General features: G+C 44.0%; 1 protein-coding gene across 2 annotated transcripts in view; it reads left to right on the top strand.

Moving 5' to 3' along the window:
- LOC137628773 (endoglucanase E-4-like) overlaps window positions 1–23418 on the top strand; it is a 48069-nt gene that overhangs the window by 5204 nt on the left and 19447 nt on the right. For both annotated transcript variants that reach the window (XM_068359977.1, XM_068359976.1), the window contains exons 2-6: window positions 9627–9694; window positions 11386–11527; window positions 13218–13313; window positions 13665–13753; window positions 21464–21557. In XM_068359977.1, the coding sequence (XP_068216078.1) occupies window positions 9627–9694; window positions 11386–11527; window positions 13218–13313; window positions 13665–13753; window positions 21464–21557 (489 nt within the window). The remainder of the gene's footprint in view (window positions 1–9626; window positions 9695–11385; window positions 11528–13217; window positions 13314–13664; window positions 13754–21463; window positions 21558–23418) is intronic.

Below are 23418 nucleotides of genomic sequence, written 5' to 3'. Positions count from 1 at the left end.
AAGGCTAGAGGAGTTATTTGAAAGCGGAGGCTTCTTCAAAAGGGGATCTTGTATCCCTCCTTGATGACCGAGAGGGACCAGGCGTCCGCCCCTCTTTTCTTCCAAGCCTGCCAAAAAAAGTGACAGTCTTGCTCCTACCGCTGTCTGGAGGACTTGAACTTCATTTCTTGGAGCGGGATATAAACGAATCTCTATTCGTTCTTCCGCCCGTCTCCTGCCTTCTTCCCCTGAAGTCTGTTCTCAAAGGAGCTCTACCTCAAAAGGGCTGTTGAAATTTCCTCTCCTCTCTCTTCAGAGACGAAGGAATGACTGGCAAAGGCTTTCTAGCAGAGCGGGACAGGAGGTCTTGAGTGGCCTTTTGCGCAAGCGAAAGGGTAATGTCCCTGACAAGGGACTCAGGAAAGAGATGTTCTGAGAGAGGGGCGTAAAGGAGCTCAGACTTTTGCGCAACCATCACTGATCTGGAAGCAAAAGAACATAACAGGGCCCTCTTCTTCAAGACTCCTGCCGAAAAAAGGGAAGCCAACTCATTTGACCCATCCCTAAGAGCTTTGTCCATGCATGCCATGATACTAGTAAGGTCTTCTGTTTCCTCTAGTCGTTCAGTTTTCCTGGTCAGAGTACCTAGAGACCAGCCCAAAAAAATGATATTTTAATTATAAAATAAATTTTTGAATATACTTACCCGGTGAATATATAATAGCTGACGTCTCCGGCGGCTCGACAGAAAAACACAAAAACTCGCGAGCGATCGCTATGAAGGTTGCGGGTGTGCCCACCAGCGCCAACTATCGGCCAGATACCGCATATACATGTAAACAGCTCCAATTCTTCTCATCCCGCTGGGTCTCTATCGGGGAGTATATTCAAAAATTTATTTTATAATTAAAATATCATTTTTAAATATTTAACTTAGCCGGTGAATATATAATAGCTGATTCACACCCATGGTGGTGGGTAGAGACCAGAATTAATAAAGTTTACAGCGTACATGCTTAGAGTTTTTGACAGTTATATCATAACAAAACCCAAATATATATAGGTACCTGGTAAGGAAGTTGACTTAGACGATTACTCTGCCTTGTTAGTCTGTCTTCCTCACGAAGCCCAGCGATCCTCTTAGGATGCTGAAAGACTCCCAGGAGCTAAAGTATCAAGGGCTGCAACCCATACAACAGGACCTCATCAAACCCCTAATCTGGGCGCTCTCAAGAAATGACATTTGACCACCCGCCAAATCAACCAGGATGCGAAAGGCTTCTTAGCCTTCCGTACAACCCAAAAACAAGATTAAAAACATTTCAAGAGACAGATTAAAAGGATATTGGAATTAAGGGAATGTAGTGGTAGAACCCTTACCCACTACTGCACTCGCTGTAACGAATGGACCCAGTGTGTAGCAGTCCTCATAAAGAGTCTGGACCTCTTTTAAGTAAAATGACGCGAATACCGACTTGCTTCTCCAAACGGTCGTGTCCATAATACTTCGCAGAGATCTGTTTTGCTTAAAGGCCACAGAAGTTGCTATAGCTCTTACTTCGTACGTCTTAACCTTAAGCAAGCAACGCTCTTTTTCACTCAAGTGAGAATGAGCCTCTCGGATTAAAAATCTAATAAAATATGACAAAGCATTCTTTGACATAGGCAATGAAGGCTTTTTAACTGAGCACCACAAAGCCTTAGATCCACCTCGTAAGGATTTAGTCCGAGCTAAATAAAACTTCAGAGCTCTAACTGGACACAGCACTCTTTCAAGCTCGTTGCCTACGATCTCTGACAGGCAAGGTATATCAAATGACTTAGGCCAAGGACGAGAAGGCAGTTCATTTTTGGCCAAGAAAACCAAGCTGAAGTGAACATGTGGCTTTATCTGTAGAAAAGCCGATGTTCCTACTGAAGGCATGGATCTCACTGACCCTTTTAGCCGAAGCCAAGCACACTAAGAAAAGCGTCTTGAGGGTGAGATCCTTCAGGGAGGCTGAATGTAATGGCTCAAACCTGTCGGACATTAGGAACCTTAGGACCACGTCTAAGTTCCATCCAGGAGTTGCCATACGACGCTCCTTAGAGGTCTCGAAGGACTTAAGGAGATCTTGGAGATCTTGATTATTGGACAGATCTAAGCCTCTATGTCTGAACACAGACGCCAACATGCTCCTGTAGCCCTTAATAGTGGGCGCTGAGAGGGAGCGAACATTTCTCAGATGTAGGAGAAAGTCTGCAATTTGGGCTACAGAGGTACTGGAAGAGGAAATGGATGATGACTTGCACCAGTCTCTAAAGACTTCCCACTTCGACTGATAGACCTTGATGGTAGATGCTCTCCTAGCTCTCGCAATCGTTCTGGCTGCCTCCTTCGAAAATCCTCTAGCTCTTGAGAGTCTTTCGATAGTCTGAAGGCAGTCAGACGAAGCGCGGGGAGGCTTTGCTGAAGACTCCTTACGTGGCTGCCATAAGAGATCCATCCTTAAAGGTAGACTCCTTGGAACGTCTACCAGCCATTGAAGTACCTCTGTTACTCACTCTCTCGCGGGCCAGAGTGGAGCAACCAATGTCAACCTTGTCCCTTCGTGAGAGGTGAACTTCTGCAGCACCTTGTCTAGGACCTTGAAAGGTGGAAAGGCATAAACGTCCAGGTGAGACCAGTCCAGCAGGAAAGCGTCTATGTGAGCTGCCTCTGGATCTGGAACTGGAAAGCAGTAAGTCGAGAGCCTCTTTGTCAGAGAGAGTAGCAAAAAGATCTATGGTGGGTAGACCCCATGTCATCCATAGCTTCTCGCACACAGTCTTATGCAACGTCCACTCCATGGAGAAGACTTGTCCTCTTCTGCTGAGGCCGTCTGCCAAGACATTCATTTCTGCACAAATCTCGCCAAAGGAGAGATGTTACTGCCTTAAAAGGAGTTCCTTTTGATCCGTGGATCAAAGAACCGAGCCTTCCAGACTGTCCAGTGGAGCTCCCTAACCCAAATCCGCTGCATCTGAAAACAACACATGGTTTGGGTTCTTGATCGCAAGAGAAAGACCTTCTCGAAGTCTGATGTTGCTGTCCCACCAAGTCAGACATGTCTAGACTGAGTTGGAGATTGGGAAAGAGATACTCACTAAGCCCTTCTCCTTGTTCCAATGTTTAGGTGAAATAGGAAAGGGCATAGGTTGAGTCTCCCCAGAGAGTGAACTACTCCAGCGATAAAAGAGTTCCCACGAGGCTAGTTCAAACTCTTACAGAGCAACTGTTTTTCTCTTGCAAGTGAAGGACTTTTAACAGAGCTTGTTCCATTCTTGCGGGAGACGAAAAAGGGTCGAAAAATCATACACAGTATCTCCATTCCCAAAAAAAGAATAGTCTGGGATGTGATACTGTAAGTTACGACTTCTCTACGTTCACTATGAGACCTAGCTCCTTGGTTAGGTCTAATGTCCATTAGAGGCTCTCCAGACAGCGATATAATGACGAACGCCCTGATTAGCCAGTCGTCAAAATAAAGGGAGGCTCTGAATCCTCAAAAAATGTAGAAAGCTTGCTACATTTTGCAAGGGCCTTGTAAAAACAAGAGGAGCAGGAATGAGGTCGGAGTACAGTGCTCGACAGTGGTACATTACTTTTCCGTCCACAAACCTCAGATGTAGTTGAAAGTTTGGATGAATCGGGATGTGGAAGCATGCATCCTGAAGGTCGAGAGAGACCATCCAGTCGCCTTCCATTAATGCTGTCAAGACAGCTTGGTAGACTTCATCGTGAAGTTTGTCTTGACAATGAACACATTGAGCGCACTTGCATCTTACGTACTCCTGCAGTGAACGTGGCTGCCAGATCATTGGAGCCATCCCTGATAGTCTTGTTCCTGCAGAGAACGTGGCTGTCAGATTATTGGAGCCATCCCTGATAGCCTTGTTTATGCATGACATAATTGTACAGCAAAACTTCAAACGCTCGAAAAAACTCCTAACAGGAGATGGTCTAGCTCTGAAGCCGACCATAAAATTCTTGGAGCGTCTCATGGCCAGGCGCCAGGGAGAGTCTATGAGGTTTGAGAAGTCTATCTGGGCAGAGGCAGGAACTCCCAAGCCGAGAACTTCTCCCGTGTCATACCAGACGCTCGCTCTATAAGCCAGTTTAAAAGGAGGGAAAGCAAAGGCTGTCTCCCCCAAACTCCTCCTGGTGATCAACCATTCGCCTAGCAAACGTAAAGCTCTCTTAGAAGAGCGAGAGAGCACTAGCTTAGAAAAACAATGGCTTCGAAGTAGCTAGGCCTAGTGTAAACTCTGACGTTTAGGCGAACGAGGAGCAGCAGTTACAAAATGGTCCGGACAAAGATCCTTAAAAATCAGCATGATTTATTTAAAGTCCATAGAGGGCTGAGCAGCTTTAGGCTCCTCTCCGTCTGACAGAGTCCCCAAGGGAATATCAGTAGGAGGGGGATCAGCAACTTCCTCATCTGAAGGAACCTCGTCCGACAATTGCCGAGTCTCAAGCAAGGGAGAGACCTGCTGTGGTGGCAATGCTTAACAAGCAGAGTCCACACGCAAAGGAGCATCAGTAGCAGTCAAGGACGCTACGTCATGTAACTGCTTAAAGGACTGACCAGCAACAACAACAGGTGCGGGAGGACGCTCGATGTCAACTCGAGACTGCCTTGACTGCCTAGACTGAGCAGTCAAAACAACTCTTGACTGCAGTGCTTGACGCTCAACGTCAAAACAAGTCAACTTCGCTGGTTGGCGAACGTCCTGAACGTCAACAAGAGCATGCGGCAGTGGCTGAACGTCCACAAGCGGCTGAAAGTCAACACGGGACTGCATCGAGTGAGGCTCTACAAAACGTGACTGACGTGACTTTGTAACGTCAACATCCACAGGACGAGCAAAGGCTCGTTTGGGCGGCTGACGGCCAGGATCTCGATCAGCTAAGCGGCGAGGATCATCGTGAACCTGCTCAGCAGAATAGTCCTCCATAAGAGAGGCAAGCTTATTCTGCATGTCTTGCAGTACAACCCATTTAGGATCAACGGGAATGGGTGCGGTAAGAGACGAGGGTAACGTCTGTGACTGCAAAACCTTGCCTACACTAAGACTCTCGGAGCCTGTGTTACGCTTCTGTTTAGGCGTAGAGCAGTCTTCCGATGACTGCACAGGGTCAGAGCTGTCCCAATGGCTACAACCAGGACGCTGGACCTGTCCTGAAGGGACTGACTTTCGCTTTAAGGGTCTCGAAACCTTGCTCCACGGTTTCTTACGCGATAAGCCTTCGGATGACGAGGAGAAAACCGTCTCTCTCGTCTTATGGTAGGGGCGGTCTTGACGAGACACTCCTGAAACCATAGAGGGAACGTTTGTTCGTTGGTTAAAGCCTCTCGAACCCATAAGTCCTACGACATTACTTCTCCCTGGGGCATGGGAGCTTGCAAGAGGTCTCGGACTAGGCGAACGACAGGCACGAACAGACGAACCCTCTGTCGCAACACTGATAACACTTTGCGCAATTATCACTTTATCACTACAATTTTCTGCTTTTGCACTTACTTCACTGAAATCGAATTTTTCAATAATTTCACATTAGGCATGAATAAAAACTGATTTCTACCTGAAGCACGCAATTCTCCCCTACATCAAAAGGTTATAATTGCGAAATAAGTCGTATAATGTAAGCACATTAATACAAGCAAAAAACAGTAAACATATATATCGAATAAAACGGAAATATATAAAGTTAAAAGGATCAGTGACTGGGGAGGAGACTAAACACTAGTTCATTAAAAAACTACGTTTTCAATCTCTCACCGTACAGTGCCTTGGGACGAGAATAAAAACTAAAAACGTTTTATCCTTTCTCCCCGTACAGAGACTTGGGACGAGAGTAAAAAACTGACTCGAGAACAACGTTACTCGCTTGGGACGAGAATAAAGATCTGAACGTTCTCTCTTCCTCTCTCTCTCTCTCCGTCTCTCTCTCTCTCTCTCTCTCTTGATTTCACACAGAAGAGAAAAGCCCACTTACCCTTCGTCAATAAACAGGTTATTTGACCAAAGGAAAAAACTGAAAGGACTAAGAAATTGAAAATTAACAAGTTCCTTTAAATTAGTATTTAAAACATTTCAGTTTGAAAGAAGAATGAACAAAACGTCAGAATCGATTTACTCTTTCTGCAAAGTGAAACCGTGATTCTCTCTTTCTCTATCGTAACGATAGAGCGCAAACTGCGTAGCATAAATAAACCAAACGTTAGTTCATCTTTGAAACAGCACGAAGACTATTCAAAGAAAATCTTTCATAAAATATCTACTAAAAAATATTCATTTAATAACTCTTACAGAGCAAATGATTTAAACTTAACGAAAATAAAAGTTGAAAGGGCTCAACGTTGTTTAACTTCGGTTTCCAAGTTAGGACCGCCTACTCTCGGATTAGGGGAGGAATAGGTAAGGCCGCATATAAATAAATCATTAAAATTTATCTTGATGTTTATTATAAATGGAAAGCTAATCGAAGAGGCCTAATAAAGGCGGGTGAGATATAAAATATATAGAGGAAAATCTATAATTAACAACAACAATTTATAACGTGATAAGATAATTGCTAAAAGCCTAAAACACACTTCCGTACACTAAGGGAAGGGTCGGCCATTTTGAAAAGTCAAAGAAAGTCCAAAAAACAATCCAAAGTCATCAACAATTAAATCTATCCAAAAAAGAGTTCAAGAGTTTAAGTTGAAGATAAAACACCTGCACTGCGAAAGCTCAAACCAAAAGGAAGTACTTCACCAAGACTGTTGAAAAACTCCAGGTTAACAGCGAGTAATGGTACGTCTTGTCGATCAGACCGACAGAGAAGAATTGGAGCTGTTTACATGTATATGCGGTATCTGGCCGATAGTTGGCGCTGGTGGGCACACCCGCAACCTTCATAGCGATCGCTCGCGAGTTTTTGTGTTTTTCTGTCGAGCCGCCGGAGACGTCAGCTATTATATATTCACCGGCTAAGTTAAATATTTAAAACTGAAGACTTCGAAGGCTCGGAAAATCCCCTTGACGAGGTGGTCAAGCTCAGACATAGACCACATAACCTTCGCCGAGTTAAGGGCATGCCTTCTAGCAGAGTCAACAATACCAGAGAAGTCCCCCTGGGAGGAGGCAGGAACTCCCAGGCCCAGAGGTTCTCCAGTCTTGTACCACATGCCCGCCTTAGAAGCAAGTCGAGCTGGTGGAAAAGAGAAGGTGGTCTTAACCGCTTGCCTACGCTCCTTCATCCATTTATCAACTTTAGCGAGAGCCTTCCTAGCAGAGATGGAGAGCTTCATTTTGATGAAAGCCGACTGCTTTTTGGCCTTCTTCCTGCTAAACTGCGATTGAGGAGAACGAGGGGCAGCAGGTTGAAACTCCTCCCCATAAAGCTCAAGGAGGGAGCGAGAGAGAACCTTATAATCCCCAGCCGCGTTCACAGGTTTGTCTTCATCCTCTGAGACATCCTCAAGATCTTGTCCCACCTCTACTTCAGTCTCTCTTCGGGCTGAAGGTTCACCTGCATCCGAAAGAGGCACATCGTGGGATGCGTCTTGTGGAGAGGGCTGGATGCGTCCTGACACCGAGAACCGCGTGCATCCTGGCGCCGCGCTCTGGAAGCGTCCTGGCGCCGCGCGCTGGAAGCGTCCTGGCGCCGCGCGCTGGAAGCGTCCTGGCGCCGAGCGCTAGAAGAGTTCTTGAGGCGGTAGGAGGATGCGTCCAGGCGCCGAGAGCTGGAAGTGTCCTTGTGCTGAGAGCTGCAATCGTCCTGGCGACGAGAAGCGGAATCGTCCTGGAGAAGCAGGCTGGAATCGTCCTGGCGCCGAGAGCTGGAAGCGTCCTTGTGCCTTGAACTGCAATCGTCCTGGCGACAAGAAGCGGAATCGTCCTGGAGAAGCAGGCTGGAATCGTCCTGGCGCCGCGAGCGAGAGACAGAATCGTCCTGATGTCGAGAATCGCAAGCATCCTGGAGGCGTGTCAATGAGGAAGAAGTGCGGTACCGCGCCTTTGACGAATCGAGCCGAGGTTCCCTGGGAGAGGAACTCTGTTCCCTCTTAGAGGCCGATTTCTTAACAGGTAAACAGTCGTCCTTACGTCTGTCCGACTGGGGGGAAGGGCGGCTAAAAGCTTGTACCAAAGAAAAAAGCTGCTTTTGCATAACAGTCATAAACGACTTAGCGACTGCTGCTGGATCCTGCGGTTCTGAAGGCGATGGCTGTCGAGTAGCGCTGGTTGTAGGAAAAGGATCTCTCGACAGTCTCTCTTGGCTTTCGTCTCTAGGCTTTGGCCTTTTCACTGGAACGGCGTCCAGGTCATCCTCAGAAGGAAAAGGTTCGGGGCTACTAGAAAAGGGAGACCGAGAACGAGTCTGGCCAGTTAGGTTCCACCTCCTCTTGGTCGGTCTTGAAGCCTCATACTGCCATTTGCTTCTGGGAGAGGGGCTCGGGGAGGACACCATCACTTCCGACACGCCTTTTCCGTGGCGGTCAAGAGCAGCCTGGGAAAATGCAACAGGACTGTCTGAGGCGCGGCTGACCGAGGATACGTACCTCTCACTCCCTTATGGCCGTCGACGTAACTTCTTCCTTGGTCCTGGGAGCTTGGTAGAGGTCTAGACCTAGGGTAATGACAGGTTCGATCAGTCGCCACCTCCACTGCACTTTCACTAGCAGTAATCCCACTCTCACTCTTACCTTTTAAGGCTGAAAGTTGGTCTTTAATAGCCTTCAACTCAGCCGCCATCCTGGCGTACCGAGGGTCATCCGCATATACCGATCCTGTAGAAGGGGCAGGAGTTACTACCTCAGGGGAAGGTTCAACTTCCACAGAGGAATTAATTGATGGTTCAATAGAAATATCTAAACTACGCTCACTAGCTGGTTTAGATTTAGATAGCGAAGCCCCCCTTGGCTTTATCTAGCTCTAACTTGCGCACATAGCGCTTCATATCTAACCATTCTTTCTCGGTCAAAATCTCACATTCCTTGCACCTTTTATCAAGTGCACAATCAAAACCCCTACAACCCAAACAAACAGAGTGAGGGTCTACCGAAACTTTCGGTAACCTCACCTTGCATTCATCATTTACACACACACGAAAATGAAGTTTCTCACTCATATTAAACAAACAAATAGTAACAGAATAAACACAAAAGCGATTGCCAAAACCCCAAGTCAATGTACTTCACCAAAAATAAGTCCAGTACAGCGACACAGGGAAAGCGAAACGAAAAACTCCAATGGCGGACCAACGATGTTGTCAGTCCAACCGGCAGAGATGATCTGAGGAACAGAAAACGGGAATGATTCCAAGTACCACCCTGTAAGGGTTGTTAACCACCTAACCGCACAACCACCACACGGCGGTTGCCGCTAGTTTTGAAAAATTCTGCCGGACATCAGAGACTAAGCTATATATATATATAACTGCCAGGTAAGTTCTATTCATAAATATCTTATTTTATACAATATATACCAACCTGCCTAAATGCTTGACATATTAAGCTCGATCCCCACAGGTTTACTTACAATTCCAACATTTCACATTTTGTTTTAGTCCTTATTTACTTAAGAATCTCTTTATTTAGTTAACAATCAGAGAAAATATTACTCTTTTACATTTCCAGATACTGATGGTTCTACTCCCAACGAGCTGTGTAAATCAACTGGCATGGGTCCTTATGATTACTCCCAGGTAAAACTACTATATTTTTCTTTCAGTTAAAAAAAAAGCTCTTTATTAGCAATCTCAAGAATGTTTTCCTATTTTCGTTCTCCATTTTCTTTTAAAATGATATCCAGTCAGGGGTTTTTTGTTGTTCTCTCTTCATAGTTTACGGCATATGATATCTGTTTTAACATTGTTTCTGATCTTTAGATATTCTATATTCTTTGTTGTTTATTTCTCATATATCTATCTACCTACCAAGGCACTTCCCCCAATTCTTGTGGGTAGCCGACATCATAAAAATAGAAGAACAAAAGTCCACTTTTCTCTCTTTGCTCCTCCCTGCCTGCCAGGGTGTCACAGCCCCCCCCCCCCCCCACCCCCCCGTGTTATTCACCCCAAATAAAGCTTCATATGCTAAAATTCCTACTGCTGCTACCTCAGCGGTCACTAAGGCGACCGGAGGAAGCAGTAGTGCTTACCAGAAGTGCGCCACAATCGCTCACCATTCATTCCTATTTCTAGCATGCTCTTTTGCCTCTCTCACATCTATCCTCCTATTGCCTAGAGCTTTCTTCACTCCATCCATCTACCCAAACCTTGGCCTTCCTATTGTACTTCTCTCTAGATGGCCAAACCACCTCAACATATTCATATCCAATCTAGCTGCTAAATCATTTCTTGCACCTGTTCTCACCCTCACTACTTTGTTCCTAATCCTATCTAATCGAGATAAACCAGCCATACTCCTCAGACACCATCTTGAAAAAATTCAATTTCTGTCTGTTGTTGCTGAAAATGGTGGAGTAAAAGAAAATGCATAGATTGTACCAACTATGATGTAAAGATTGGAGTTGTAAGGAATGAAAGTGACAGACAGAAATTGTATGTGTTCAAGATGAAATCTCTGAAGAGTATGGCTGGTGTCTCTCGATTAGATAGGGTTAGGAATGAAGTTGTGAGGGTAAGAACGGTTGTAAAAAAATAATTAGAAGCTAGAGTCAATATGAATGTGTTGAGGTGGTTTGACCAAGTAGAGAGAATGGAAAATGGCCATCTGCTGAAGCTGATGAATGCAAGAGTTGATATGAGAAGTACAAGAGGAAGGCCAAGGTTTGGGTGAATGGATGGAGTGAAGAAACCTCTAGGTAATAGGAAAATAGATGCGAGTGATGCAAGAGTGCTAGAAATAAGAATGAATGGCTATCGATTGTGACACATTTCCGATAGGCCCTACTGATTCCTCTAGTTGCCTTAGTGACCATTGAGGTAGCAACAATAGGAGATTCAGCATATGATGCTTCATTTCTGGTGGATAACAGGGAAGGGTGGGCTGTGGCACCCTAGTAGTACCAACCAAACTTGGATGAACCCCTCGTCAGGCTGGGAGAACAAAGATAATATAAATCCCATTTTGTTACTTTTTTCATTTTGGCTATCCCCAAAATTGGGAAAGTACCTTTATATATATATATATATATATATATATATATATATATATATATATATATATATATATATATATATATATATATATATATATATATATATATATATATATATATATATATACATATACACTGTGTATATAAGTATATACATATATACATACACATATATATATATATATATATATATATATATATATATATATATATATATATATATATATATATATATATATATTAACAAAAATAACAGTAAATATTTTCTTTCAGGCACTGTGTATGTCTTATTTATTCTACGAAGCTCAGCGCTCTGGGCCTCTTCCTTCAAACCAGAGGGTGACATGGAGGAAGGACTCTGCACTGGGAGATGGTTCGGACGTAGGCCTTAATCTCCAAGGAGGATACTATGATGGTACGGCAAAAGAAAATGAATGAAAAGCTTTAATATTAGTTTTCTTTCTTTGTCATTCATGAATGGTAGAAAAAAGGGCCAGGACAATGTCCTGAAGACTGATAATAGGTACAAATAGTCGGTGCCCATGTATCCAATCTCTCTCCACCTATGTTAGGACCAAGAAGGGCCAGGTGATGGCTACTGCCTGATGACTCGGCAGGTAAACCTATGGGTTCTCTTAAATCTCCACCCTTTGCTCATAAGATTGCGTACAATCCTGGAAATCATCGAGCTACAGCAGGGCTCTTACTCCCAACTTATGGATTCTGAGAGAGGGGCTTTTCCAAAAGGCTACCTCAACCTTGTTTGACATTTTAAGAAATTAAGCAGTATCCATAGTAGGCCACAATTCATTTATCTCTTCTTTAACCACACTAGCAGATCCAAAGAGAGTACGAAAAATTGTAAAATAATGATAAGGAAATAAACTTATCAAACAAGCACTAAGTTTACAAAACCTATAGAACCTAAAGATAAGATTATAAAATTGCAGTACAGAATAAACATTTACTTGAAATATGCTCATGAAAACCACTTTTGCAGACAGTGTCTTGCTTGAGCTCATTGTCTATATTCAAAATAAATTTTCAGGATAAAGCACTGTGCATTTTACATACTGGTGTTGGGCTTACATTTTACAAAATAGCGTAGTAACTAAAACTTTATTTTGGCCTGAAGATTACATGATCTTTGTATATTTTCAAAATTTATTGCATGTCCAGCATAGTTATAGCGAAATTATTTTTTTTCTGATTCAAAGTGACACATTAATACCCAATTTTTTGGTATAATTGTTTTTAAAGTTATAGGTCTTTTGCCCTGGATATCACACACTGTATTGGTACAAAGCACTGTACACTTAGGAATGTGAACAAATAGCTTCTGTGAAAAAAGGTGTGGGTTTAAACTCTGATTTTAGTACCCGATGCCACATATGAAGCAAAATGAAATACAAGTGGCACATAGGGAAAACAGAGAAGCAATATGCACTGTTGTGGTAGATTAATAATCCCTAAAATAGTAAACCATTTACTTCACCTTGCAGACACACTTCCCAGTGAAGTTAAGGGAACACTAAGGTAGAGAAACCAGACTTGTAATGGGTCCATTAGACCAGTTCTACTCTGAGCAAATGAACCTTGGGGACTAACATACAAAAAGAATGAGATCTTGAAAAGATGTGGCTATACAATGATACAATTCACAGCCAGAATGCAATAGAAAACTCATGTTACAAATGCAGAGGTCAAGGAGAAATTGGGAATCCACAATGGTGTGGGCATGTAATGGGGTAGCAATGAGGAACATTTATTCTGAAAAAAATATAGATTTTTAAATTGTAGAATTAAGACCTCTAAGAATGACCACCTCTAAGAGTGACCAGAAAATCATAGAAAAAGAGAGAAAAGATGACCCATCCCTGATTAGGATTCAGACAGAAATTCCACAGGAAATGTTGGAAAGAACTCATTTCTCGTCTAAAGTGAAAAAGGAAAAGACTGTCAAAAAGTTGATTATGATGTATTGTCATACAATTTTGTAGGATATTATTCATACTATTCTTTATTTGACTTTTAAAAATAGTAAATTGTACTGATATAAAGATCTACAACCATTCATTCCTAGTCATCTCTCTGTCTTCCATCAGCTGGTGATTTTGTGAAGTTTGGTTTCCCAATGGCCTTCACAGCAACCTTCCTCTCGTGGGGTTTAATTGACTTTGCTGAAGGACAGAAGGCTGCAGGTAAGGATAAAACTCTTCCTATCATACACTCTGAATAAATAAGCATCATTCCAAGATAACTCTGTAGGTTACAATCAGAGGAGGAATTTCTGCATATTGACATGTTATAAGGAAAATCTGTAGTTTAAGATTGATACCTAATAAAGATAGTTTTTGAATTCAAGTGTCAATTTTTCATCCTATTCCTGAACTCAATTTGGAAGAGCAGAAAATATACTACATATTCCTAGGTAACAATAGTTAACTTCATATGTTCAGGACTATTCATGCCTCAGATATACAAATATGATCAGAATTTTTTCCAGAATTGTTTTTCCTGAAAAATTTCTTATTCGTTTCTTTCTTCCTCAGGACAACTTGAGTATGGCCGAGCAGCAGTGAAATGGGCAACAGACTACTTCCTCAAGGCACACTCCGGTCATTTTGAACTCTATGGTCAGGTATAGTATTTATAAATGTGTCAGGAATTAATTATTAGAAAAGTAACTAAAATTCTATGATTCCTTTACTAATAGTTAGTTAGAATTAAAAACAAAATCCCAGGTCAAAACTAATATATGATGCCTGAATTATAATATACTTTTACCACAAAGAGGATAAATGCGAGAAAGAAGGTTTAATGTTGGGAAAACTTTAAAACTCATAGTTTGTATGAGACAAAATACCTCATGATGTTACAAATGCCTTATAACATGACAAGTTGCCATCACCACAAATGAATGAAAGATAAACAGTTTACCATTTTGAAAATGTTTCAATCCAATTTTTCAAATATGAGAAAAGAACACCTTATCATGCTGAAGGCCTCTCAAAAAGGGGAAAATATTATCCACATCCAGTGAACAACCTAAGAGAGAAAAACCTCTTCTCTAGTAAATAGAAAAACTGTCTCCCTAATCGCTACTTCTAAATGAAAGGAAAACTTCCCTATACTGTACAGTACTTTTCTACACTTATGTACTGTATATCAATGGGTAAAGTTCTCCAATCTTTGTAAATAGTTGATAGTAAACAAATGTCTTTCTTTTCTCTATTTCGATGAATTGTAAGTAGGGAAAAATGCCAGTGCCTTCCCAATAAATTTAGTGAAATATGTTATTTTCATTAGTAAAATAAATTTTTGAATATACTTACCCGATGATCATGTAGCTGTCAACTCTGTTGCCCGACAGAAATCTACGGTCGGGATACGCCAGCGATCGCTATACAGGTGGGGGTGTACACAACAGCGCCATCTGTGGTCAGGTACTCCAGTACTTCTTGTCAACACCACCTCAATTTTTTCCTCGGTCCACTGGTTCTCTATGGGGAGGAAGGGTGGGTCAATTAAATCATGATCATCGGGTAAGTATATTCAAAAATTTATTTTACTAATGAAAATAACATTTTTCAATATTAATCTTACCCGATGATCATGTAGCTGATTCACACCCAGGGTGGTGGGTGGAGACCAGCATACATGTTAACAAAGAAGCTAAGTATCCCGTATTTTATTTTATTAGTTATTCAAAAATAACATAAAATAAATAAGTACCTGGTAAGGAAGACGACTTGAACCATTACTCTGCCTTTATTAAGTACGTCTTCCTTACTGAGCGTAGCGGTCCTCTTAGGATGCTGAACGACTCTTAGGTGCTGAAGTATAAAGGGCTGCAACCCATACTAAAGGACCTCATCACAACCTTTAACCTCGGCGCTTCTCAAGAAAGAATTGACCACCCGCCAAATCAACAAGGATGTGGAAGGCTTCTTAGCCGACCGTACAACCCATAAAAAGTATTCAAGAGAAAGGTTAAAAAGGTTATGGGATTATGGGAATGTAGTGGCTGAGCCCCCGCCTACTACTGCATTCGTTGCTACGAATGGTCCCAGTGTGTAGCAGTTCTCGTAAAGAGACTGGACATCTTTGAGATAGAATGATGCGAACACTGACTTGCTTCTCCAATATGTTGCATCCATAACACTCTGCAGAGAATGGTTCTGTTTGAAGGCCACTGAAGTAGCCACAGCTCTCACTTCATGTGTCCTTACCTTCAGCAAAGCAAGGTCTTCTTCCTTCAGATGAGAATGTGCTTCCCTAATCAGAAGCCTGAATTAGTAAGAAACTGAGTTCTTAGACCTTGGAAGAGAAGGCTTCTTGATAGCACACCATAAGGCTTCTGATTGTCCTCGTAAAGGTTATGACCTTTTTAGATAGTACCTAAGAGCTCTAACTGGGCAAAGTACTCTCTCCAGTTCGTTCCCCACCAAGTTGGACAGGCTTGGGATCTCGAACGACTTAGGCCAAGGACGTGAAGGAAGCTCGTTTTAGCAAAAAACCGAGCTGCAAGGAACATGTAGCCGTTTCAGATGTGAAAACTATGTTCCTGCTGAAGGCGTGGATCTCACTTACTCTTTTAGCTGTTGTCAAGCACACGAGGAAAAGAGTTTTTAATGTGAGGTCCTTAAAAGAGGCTGATTGGAGAGGTTTAAATCTTAATGACATAAGGAACCTTAGGACCACGTCTAGATTCCAGCCTGGAGTGGACAACCGACATTCCTTTGAGGTCTCAAAAGACCTAAGGAGGTCCTGTAGATCTTTGTTGGTGGAAAGATCCAAGCCTCTGTGGCGGAAAACCGCTGCCAACATACTTCTGTAACCCTTGATCGTAGGAGCTGAAAGGGATCTTACGTTCCTTAGATGTAACAGGAAGTCAGCAATCTGGGTTACAGTGGTACTGGTTGAGGAAACTGCATTGGCCTTGTACCAGCTTCGGAAGACTTCCCCTTTAGACTGATAGACTCTGAGAGTGGATGTCCTCCTTGCTCTGGCAATCGCTCTGGCTGCCTCCTTCGAAAAGCCCCTAGCTCTTGAGAGTCTTTCGAAAGTCTGAAGGCAGTCACACGAAGAGCGTGGAGGTTTGGGTGTACCTTCTTTACGTGAGGTTGACGTAGAAGGTCCACTCCTAGAGGAAGAGTCCTGGGAATGTCGACCAGCCATTGCAGTACCTCTATGAACCATTCTCTCGCGGGCCAGAGCGGAGCCAACCTACGTCAGCCGTGTCCCTTTGCGAGAGGCGAACTTCTGAAGTACCCTGTTGACAATCTTGAACGGCGGGAATGCATACAGGTCGAGATGGGACCAATCCAGCAGAAAAGCATCCACGTGAACTGCTGCTGGGTCTGGAATCGGAGAACAATACAACGGGAGCCTCTAGGTTATCGAGGTAGCGAACAGATCTATGGTTGGCTGACCCCACAGGGCCCAAAGTCTGCTGCAAACATTCTTGTGAAGGGTCCACTCTGTGGGGATGACCTGACCCTTCCGGCTGAGGCGATCTGCCATGACATTCATATCGCCCTGAATGAACCTCGTTACCAGCGTGAGCTTTCGATCTTTTGACCAGGTGAGGAGGTCCCTTGCGATCTAGAACAACTTCCACGAATGAGTCCCTCCCTGCTTGGAGATGTAAGCCAAGGCTGTGGTGTTGTCAGAGTCCACCTCCACCACCTTGTTAAGCTGGAGGGACTTGAAGTTTATCAAGGCCAGATGAACCGCCAACAGCTCCTTGCAATTGATGTGAAGTGTCCTTTGCTCCTGATTCCATGTTCCCGAGCATTCCTGTCCGTCCAAAGTCGCACCCCAGCCCGTGTCTGATGCGTCCGAGAAGAGACGGCGGTCGGGTTTCTGAACAGCCAAAGGTAGACTTCCTTGAGAAGAAAGCTGTTCTTTCACCACGTGAGAGTAGACCTCCTCTTTTCGGAAACAGGAACTGAGACCGTCTCTAGCGTCATGTCCTTTATCCAGTGAGCAGCTAGATGATACTGAAGGGGGCGGAGGTGGAGTCTCCCTAACTCGATGAACAGGGCCAGCGATGAAAGTGTCCCTGTTAGACTCATCCACTACCTGACTGAGCATCGGTTCCTTCTCAGCATGCTCTGGATGCATTCTAGGGCTTGGTAGATCCTTGGGGCCGACGGAAAAGCCCGAAAAGCTCGACTCTGAAGCTCCATACCCAGGTAGACAATGGTCTGGGATGGGACGAGCTGGGACTCCTCAAAATTGACCAGGAGGCCCAGTTCCTTGGTCAGATCCATAGTCCATCTGAGAATCTCCAGACAGCGACGACTTGTGGGAGCTCTTAAAAGCCAGTCGTCTGACGGAGCCGGACACAAGATCATGGTATTGCTGCACAGTCTGTGAACTGTCAACCATGGGGAAGCGAGGAAGTACAGCGACAACCCGAAACTGTCTAGACTATCTGGGTCGTACAGACAACTCCTTATCGGGTTGCTGAGGTTGCCGCACTGCGTCACAACAAGTCACTTCTGCTGGTTGTTGAACGTCTTCCCAGTGACACACTGACTCCGTAAACAAAAAATCCTCTAACAAGGACTAAGCTTGGACTGCATGTCTTGCAACAAAGCTCAAGGTCTATGGGAGCAGGTGTGGCAACAGACGGGGTTAGCGACTGAAGCGGAACCATTACCCTCCCTGGAAGCATGTTATGCTTAAATAAAAGTCCATAGGAGGCTAAGTAGCTTAAGGCTCCTCTCCAAATGACAGAGTCCTCAAGGGAATATCAAAAGGAGGGAGAATAGCACTTTCTCATCTACAGGAACCATATCCGAGAAAAGCTAAGTTCTCTCAGTGAGGGTTTCACTGGTGCAAAAGCAGCAGACCAGAAGGCAACGTTATGAAACTGCTTGACAGTCTTGTGAGTTGGCAACAACCAAAGATGTGTGACTGAGGAGCATGCGGTAAGGTATGCAGAGCATGCTGTAAGGTATGCAGAGCATGCTGTAAGGTATGCACATGCTGTAAGGAATGCAGAGCATGCTGTATGTAGAGCATGCTGTAAGGTATGCAGAGCATGTTGCATGGCATGCGGCTTATGCTGCATGGGATGAGGCTCATGCTGCATGGGATGAGGCTCATGCTGCATGGTATGAGGCTCATGCTGCATGGGATGAGGCTCATGCTGCAAGGGATGAGGCTCATGCCGCATGGGTTGAGGAGGATGCCGCATAGTATGAGGCTCCTGCCTCATGGGTTGAGGAGGTTGCCGCATAGCATGAGGCTCCTGCCTCATGGTTTGAGGAGGATGCCGCATAGCATGAGGCTCCTCATAGCATGAGGCTCCTGCCTCATGGGTTGAGGAGGATGCCGCATAGCATGAGGCTCCTGCCTCATGGGTTGAGGAGGATGCCGCATAGCATGAGGCTCCTTCCTCATGGGTAGAGGAGGTTGCCGCATAGCATGAGGCTCCTGCCTCATGGGTTGAGGAGGATGCCGCATAGCATGAGGCTCCTGCCTCATGGGTTGAGGAGGATGCCGCATAGCATGAGGCTCCTCATAGCATGAGGCTCCTGCCTCATGGGTTGAGGAGGATGCCGCATAGCATGAGGCTCCTGCCTCATGGTTTGAGGAGGATGCCGCATAGCATGAGGCTCCTGCCTCATGGGTAGAGGAGGTTGCCGCATAGCATGAGGCTCCTGCCTCATGGGTTGAGGAGGATGCCGCATAGCATGAGGCTCCTCATAGCATGAGGCTCCTGCCTCATGGGTAGAGGAGGTTGCCGCATAGCATGAGGCTCCTGCCTCATGGGTTGAGGAGGTTGCCTCATAGTGCTGGAACCCGGCAACTCCCGATGCGGCAACTCACGCATGAAAGCAGGAGGCGCAGCAAGAACATGCGTCTGGCAGGGTGGACTGCGCATCGGAGGTGGAGCTCTCACAGGTGGAGGGTGGGAGCAGGCAGCCGCAGTATCTGCTGAGCGCACAACCTCGGCGGGTTGTAGGTTAACAGGCTACATTGTCAACCTTCCAGCATGATACTCCTGTATGAAGGAGCAAGCTGAGACTGTATAGTCTGCAGCATGGACCACTAGGGTCTATGAAAGACAACAACAAACGGAGCTACTGTACTGTCCGTTGAGACTGAGGGTCTAAAACAGCTGGTGCGGCAACAGACGGAGTTACTGCCTGTTGCGGTACCACCTTGCCTCTCTGGGAGGTGTGCAGTTGTCGTACTGCAGCAAGTCCGAACTGACCCAGTGCTAATGGCTACACCTAGGAGTTGGACTTGCGCGGAAGGGACCGACTTGCACTTAAAAGCTGCAAGATTTGGTCCATGGTTTCTGCGAGAAACCTCTTCCGCAGACGAGGAATAAATGGGCTCTCTCGTCTTTGTGTGGGTGGGGTGATCACGTCGGCTACGTGAGTGGGTACACCCGAAACCACGGAGGGAAACTTCTGTTCGTCGATCAAGGCCTGATGAACCCATAAGTCCTTCGACGTTACTTCTCCCCTGGGCTTGGGAGCTTGTAAGAGGTCCCAGACTAGGCGAACAACTGGCACGAACAGACGAACCCTCGAACGCAACACTGTAACACTTTGCGCTTATCACTTTATCACTTTTGAATTTCTGTTTGCACTTATTTCACTGAACTCGAAACTTTAAGTGGTTTGTACCTGAAACACGCAATTCTATCCTTCATTAAAAGTTAGTAATTGCGAAAACAGTATTACAATGTAACAGAAAAACATAATGAAAGATAAAAAATTCAGTGGCTGGAAAAGAGACTAAACACTAGATCAAATAAACTACGTTTAAAATCTCTCACCGCATAAAGCCTGGGAACAAGAATAAAACTCTAGAAACGTTTACCTTCTTCCCCTAAAGAGACTAGGGAGAAGAGCAAAAACGATAACAACGTTACCCGCTTGAAAGAAACGTTTATCCTCCTCTCTCTCCCTCCGTCTCTATCTCTCTCTCTCTCTCTCTTGACTTAGAACCTGAGAGATGAGCCCAATTATATATATCGTTAAAACATATTATTGTTAAAGGAAAAAAACTGAAAGATTTCCCAAATAAAAAGTTCCTTTATTAGAATTAAAACCATTTAAGCTAAGAAAGAATGAACAAAACACTAGAATCGGTTTACTCTTACTGCAACGTGAAACCGTGAATACTCTCTCTCTATCGTAACGATAGAGCGCAAGTTGAACGTTCTGAATGTCAACAACTGCGGAGACAAAACAAAACGTTAGTTCAACTTTGAAAACAGTGCGAGACTATCAAAGAAATTCTTTCAAAAACATAAAATAGCATAAAATCTTAACAGGTAAAAACGATATGACGGGCTCAATGTTAATTAACTTCGGTTCCAAGAAAAGACCGCCTACTATTAGGAAAGGTCGCATATAAACAAACAAAAATTAATTTTAATAAGTTATAATAAAAGGAAGTTAATCGAAGAGGCCTGTAAAAGGCGGAGAGATATAAAATAAATCTATAACTTTGTTAAGCAAAATAAAGAAAGAGAGTCTATACTCTCTTCGACACCAACACTTCCGTCTAAGGGAAGGGTCGGCCATTTAAAAGTGAAAGAGAGTTCATACTCTCTTCGTCACCAAAATTAAATCAAATTAATTCCAAAAACTTGCTAAGCTAATGATAAAGCTTCCTGAATAGCGAAGGCTAAACTCTAGAGCAAATACATCACCAAATCGTGAACAATAACTCCAGAATCAACAGCGTATCCAAGTAGGTCTAGCCGGTGGCACGACAGAGGAAAAATTGAGGTGGTGTTGACAAGAAGTACTGGAGTACCTGACCACAGATGGCGCTGTTGTGTACACCCCCACCTGTATAGCGATCGCTGGCGTATCCCGACCGTAGATTTCTGTCGGGCAACAGAGTTGACAGCTACATGATCATCGGGTAAGATTAATATTGAAAAGGTAAAATTAACAAGAGTACTTTTTAAATATTCTCTTGAAAATTATTAAGGAAGAAATGTCCTCCATAAGTTTGTAATACAAGTGAGAATATGATTTCCAATCTCAATTTGTCAAGGCCTTCCCTTTGATGAAGGAGTTATCTAATTGGAAGACAGCATGTGAATAGTGGTTTTCACACGCCCCTGATGTATACACGACACTCACGAGGTGCTCGCGCGAGGGTAGTAACCTCTGCATTCCATGCTTTTATTTTTCTCTGGTATATTTGGAAGATTTATATCAGAAAAGGTATAAAGAAGGACTTTTCACCGGGCGTCACAGGTCTCTCCCCAGAAATAGATTTTTCCTTCGTCAAAATCCCTTTTCTTACTATGTGTTAATATCTTATTATTCTATGAAAATATTACCATTTTTTTCATCTTTAGGTTGGCGATGGCTACGCTGACCATGCATACTGGGGAAGACCAGAGGAGATGACAATGGCTAGACCAGCATTCAAAATCACCACCGGTGCCCCAGGTCAGTTGTTTCTGTTAACTCTGGTCAACTATCCAAACCATTAGCGAATGAGACTCATTCATGTTTACTTTCAGGAAATGATATAAAACGGATTTTGAGCGAAGCGAAAAATCTATTTTTGGGTGAGATAGCCATGGCGTCCTGATGGAAGGATCCTTTTTGGTAGCTTCCTTGGGTAATCACTACTAGGATTTTCCCAGAGAATTAAACCACAGGTTATCACAGAATTCTAACTTCTGGAGCGAGTATCCTAAGGGTTTCCCCTTAAGACATCGTGTATCAACAGGGGACACGCATGTATTAACGTGCCACATAGCTATCTACACCCCATATAGAGTTAACGCTTCAATATGGCGGACAGAGAGCGGCTGGGAGCTGAGCCGCAGCCAATCTAGATGTGGCGATATCGGTACTCGCGATGTAAACAGACGGACGCCATTGCTTTTGATGACGTCACGTCCGTCCTCATCCGAAAGTCTGGAGCTCGCTCATCACCATGATACAGCGGCGCAGGGCGGGACCTGATAACAGACAGGGCAGGTCCATCAGGACGCCATGGCTATCTCACCCAAAAATAGATTTTTCGCTTCGCTCAAAATCCGTTTTTTGGCCTCAAGCCATGGCGTCCTGATGGAAGAGTACCAGAGAATTAGTGTATCGTGGTAGACTTTTTCCCCTTTATAAGTGAGTGCTAAAACATTGAACCGAAAGCATAGTGGTCTATACTAGAGCTACCGTGAGGCAGTTGCCTTCCTGCCCCCCTGGCATGGAAGTCCCCACGGGCTATGCTGAGATCAAAGTGGTCATGGGAAGGCTATTCATATAGGCTGAAGGAACAATGAGATCCAGAAGATAAGTCAGAGCGATTTGGTATTCGCGTCGAAACAAACTTGAAGAAGTGGTGGTTGTACACTTCGTGCATGGAGTTGACTCATCTTCATAATTGAGTAAGTATTCGCTAAGGAAACTTACTTGCTCTATATAAATAAATGCCCGGAGTAAATCCTGGCATTTTCCTTAACCAAGAATAAAGGGTAATAAAACTATGACAATTAGTATATTTCATAGTAAGAAAGGAGCAAGGGAGACGCACAAGTAATAAAATAGACATTTTATTAGATAATTGCAGGTAAATCAATACATGTCATGCAATAAATAGTAAAAAACATTTACGTTGATAAAAATGTACATAGTCATAAAGGCGTGCTCTTGAGTCTGAAAGGGAAGAATCAAGTATTAGTAGGCACTCGTTCTACGGAACGTTAGTCTTTATGTAACACACGTCATGCACGTGGCATGTAGCACTCATGTGGTAATCTACTATGACATTTCACCTGAGGTAAGAACAGTTAAAGAAAGCACAAGGTGGTTTCTGCTTCACTACGTATCACTTGAGGGTCAACATAGGCACCCGACGAGTTAGAGTCCCTAATAACTCACTGTTCTAAGCAGAGTTCAGAGCAGGTTTCATAACACTACCTGCGGCTACCACAAAATGTTTCACTTCGTGCACTTGTTTCGCATAATGTTTAAAGAAAACACGCGAGGATTTCCAGCCTGTATAGTTCTTGAGGCTTTCGAAATCCATACTCTGAAAGAAATTCAGAGACGAAGCGACTTTCCTAGGATCATGACCAGCGGGTGTACTGTCTGGAACCGCTCTGCGAATGAAGTAGGTGATTTTAGCTCTCAATTGTTTCAGTGACAGGTCGCTGCCCGATGTTTCTCCTTTGAAGAGTTGGCCTCCACCAAAGTTTGAAGTTCTATGAAGATAGACCTTAAGGCTCTCTACTGGACATAGAGAGGCATCTTCCTTCAAGGGGCATATCCTCCACGGGCCCCATCGTTTGGTAGGTAATTC

Source organism: Palaemon carinicauda, chromosome 36 (genome assembly GCF_036898095.1).
Source record: "Palaemon carinicauda isolate YSFRI2023 chromosome 36, ASM3689809v2, whole genome shotgun sequence".
NCBI lineage: Eukaryota > Metazoa > Arthropoda > Malacostraca > Decapoda > Palaemonidae > Palaemon > Palaemon carinicauda.
Note: the sequence above shows the minus strand (reverse complement) of the source record. Positions and strands in the feature narration are given on the sequence as shown.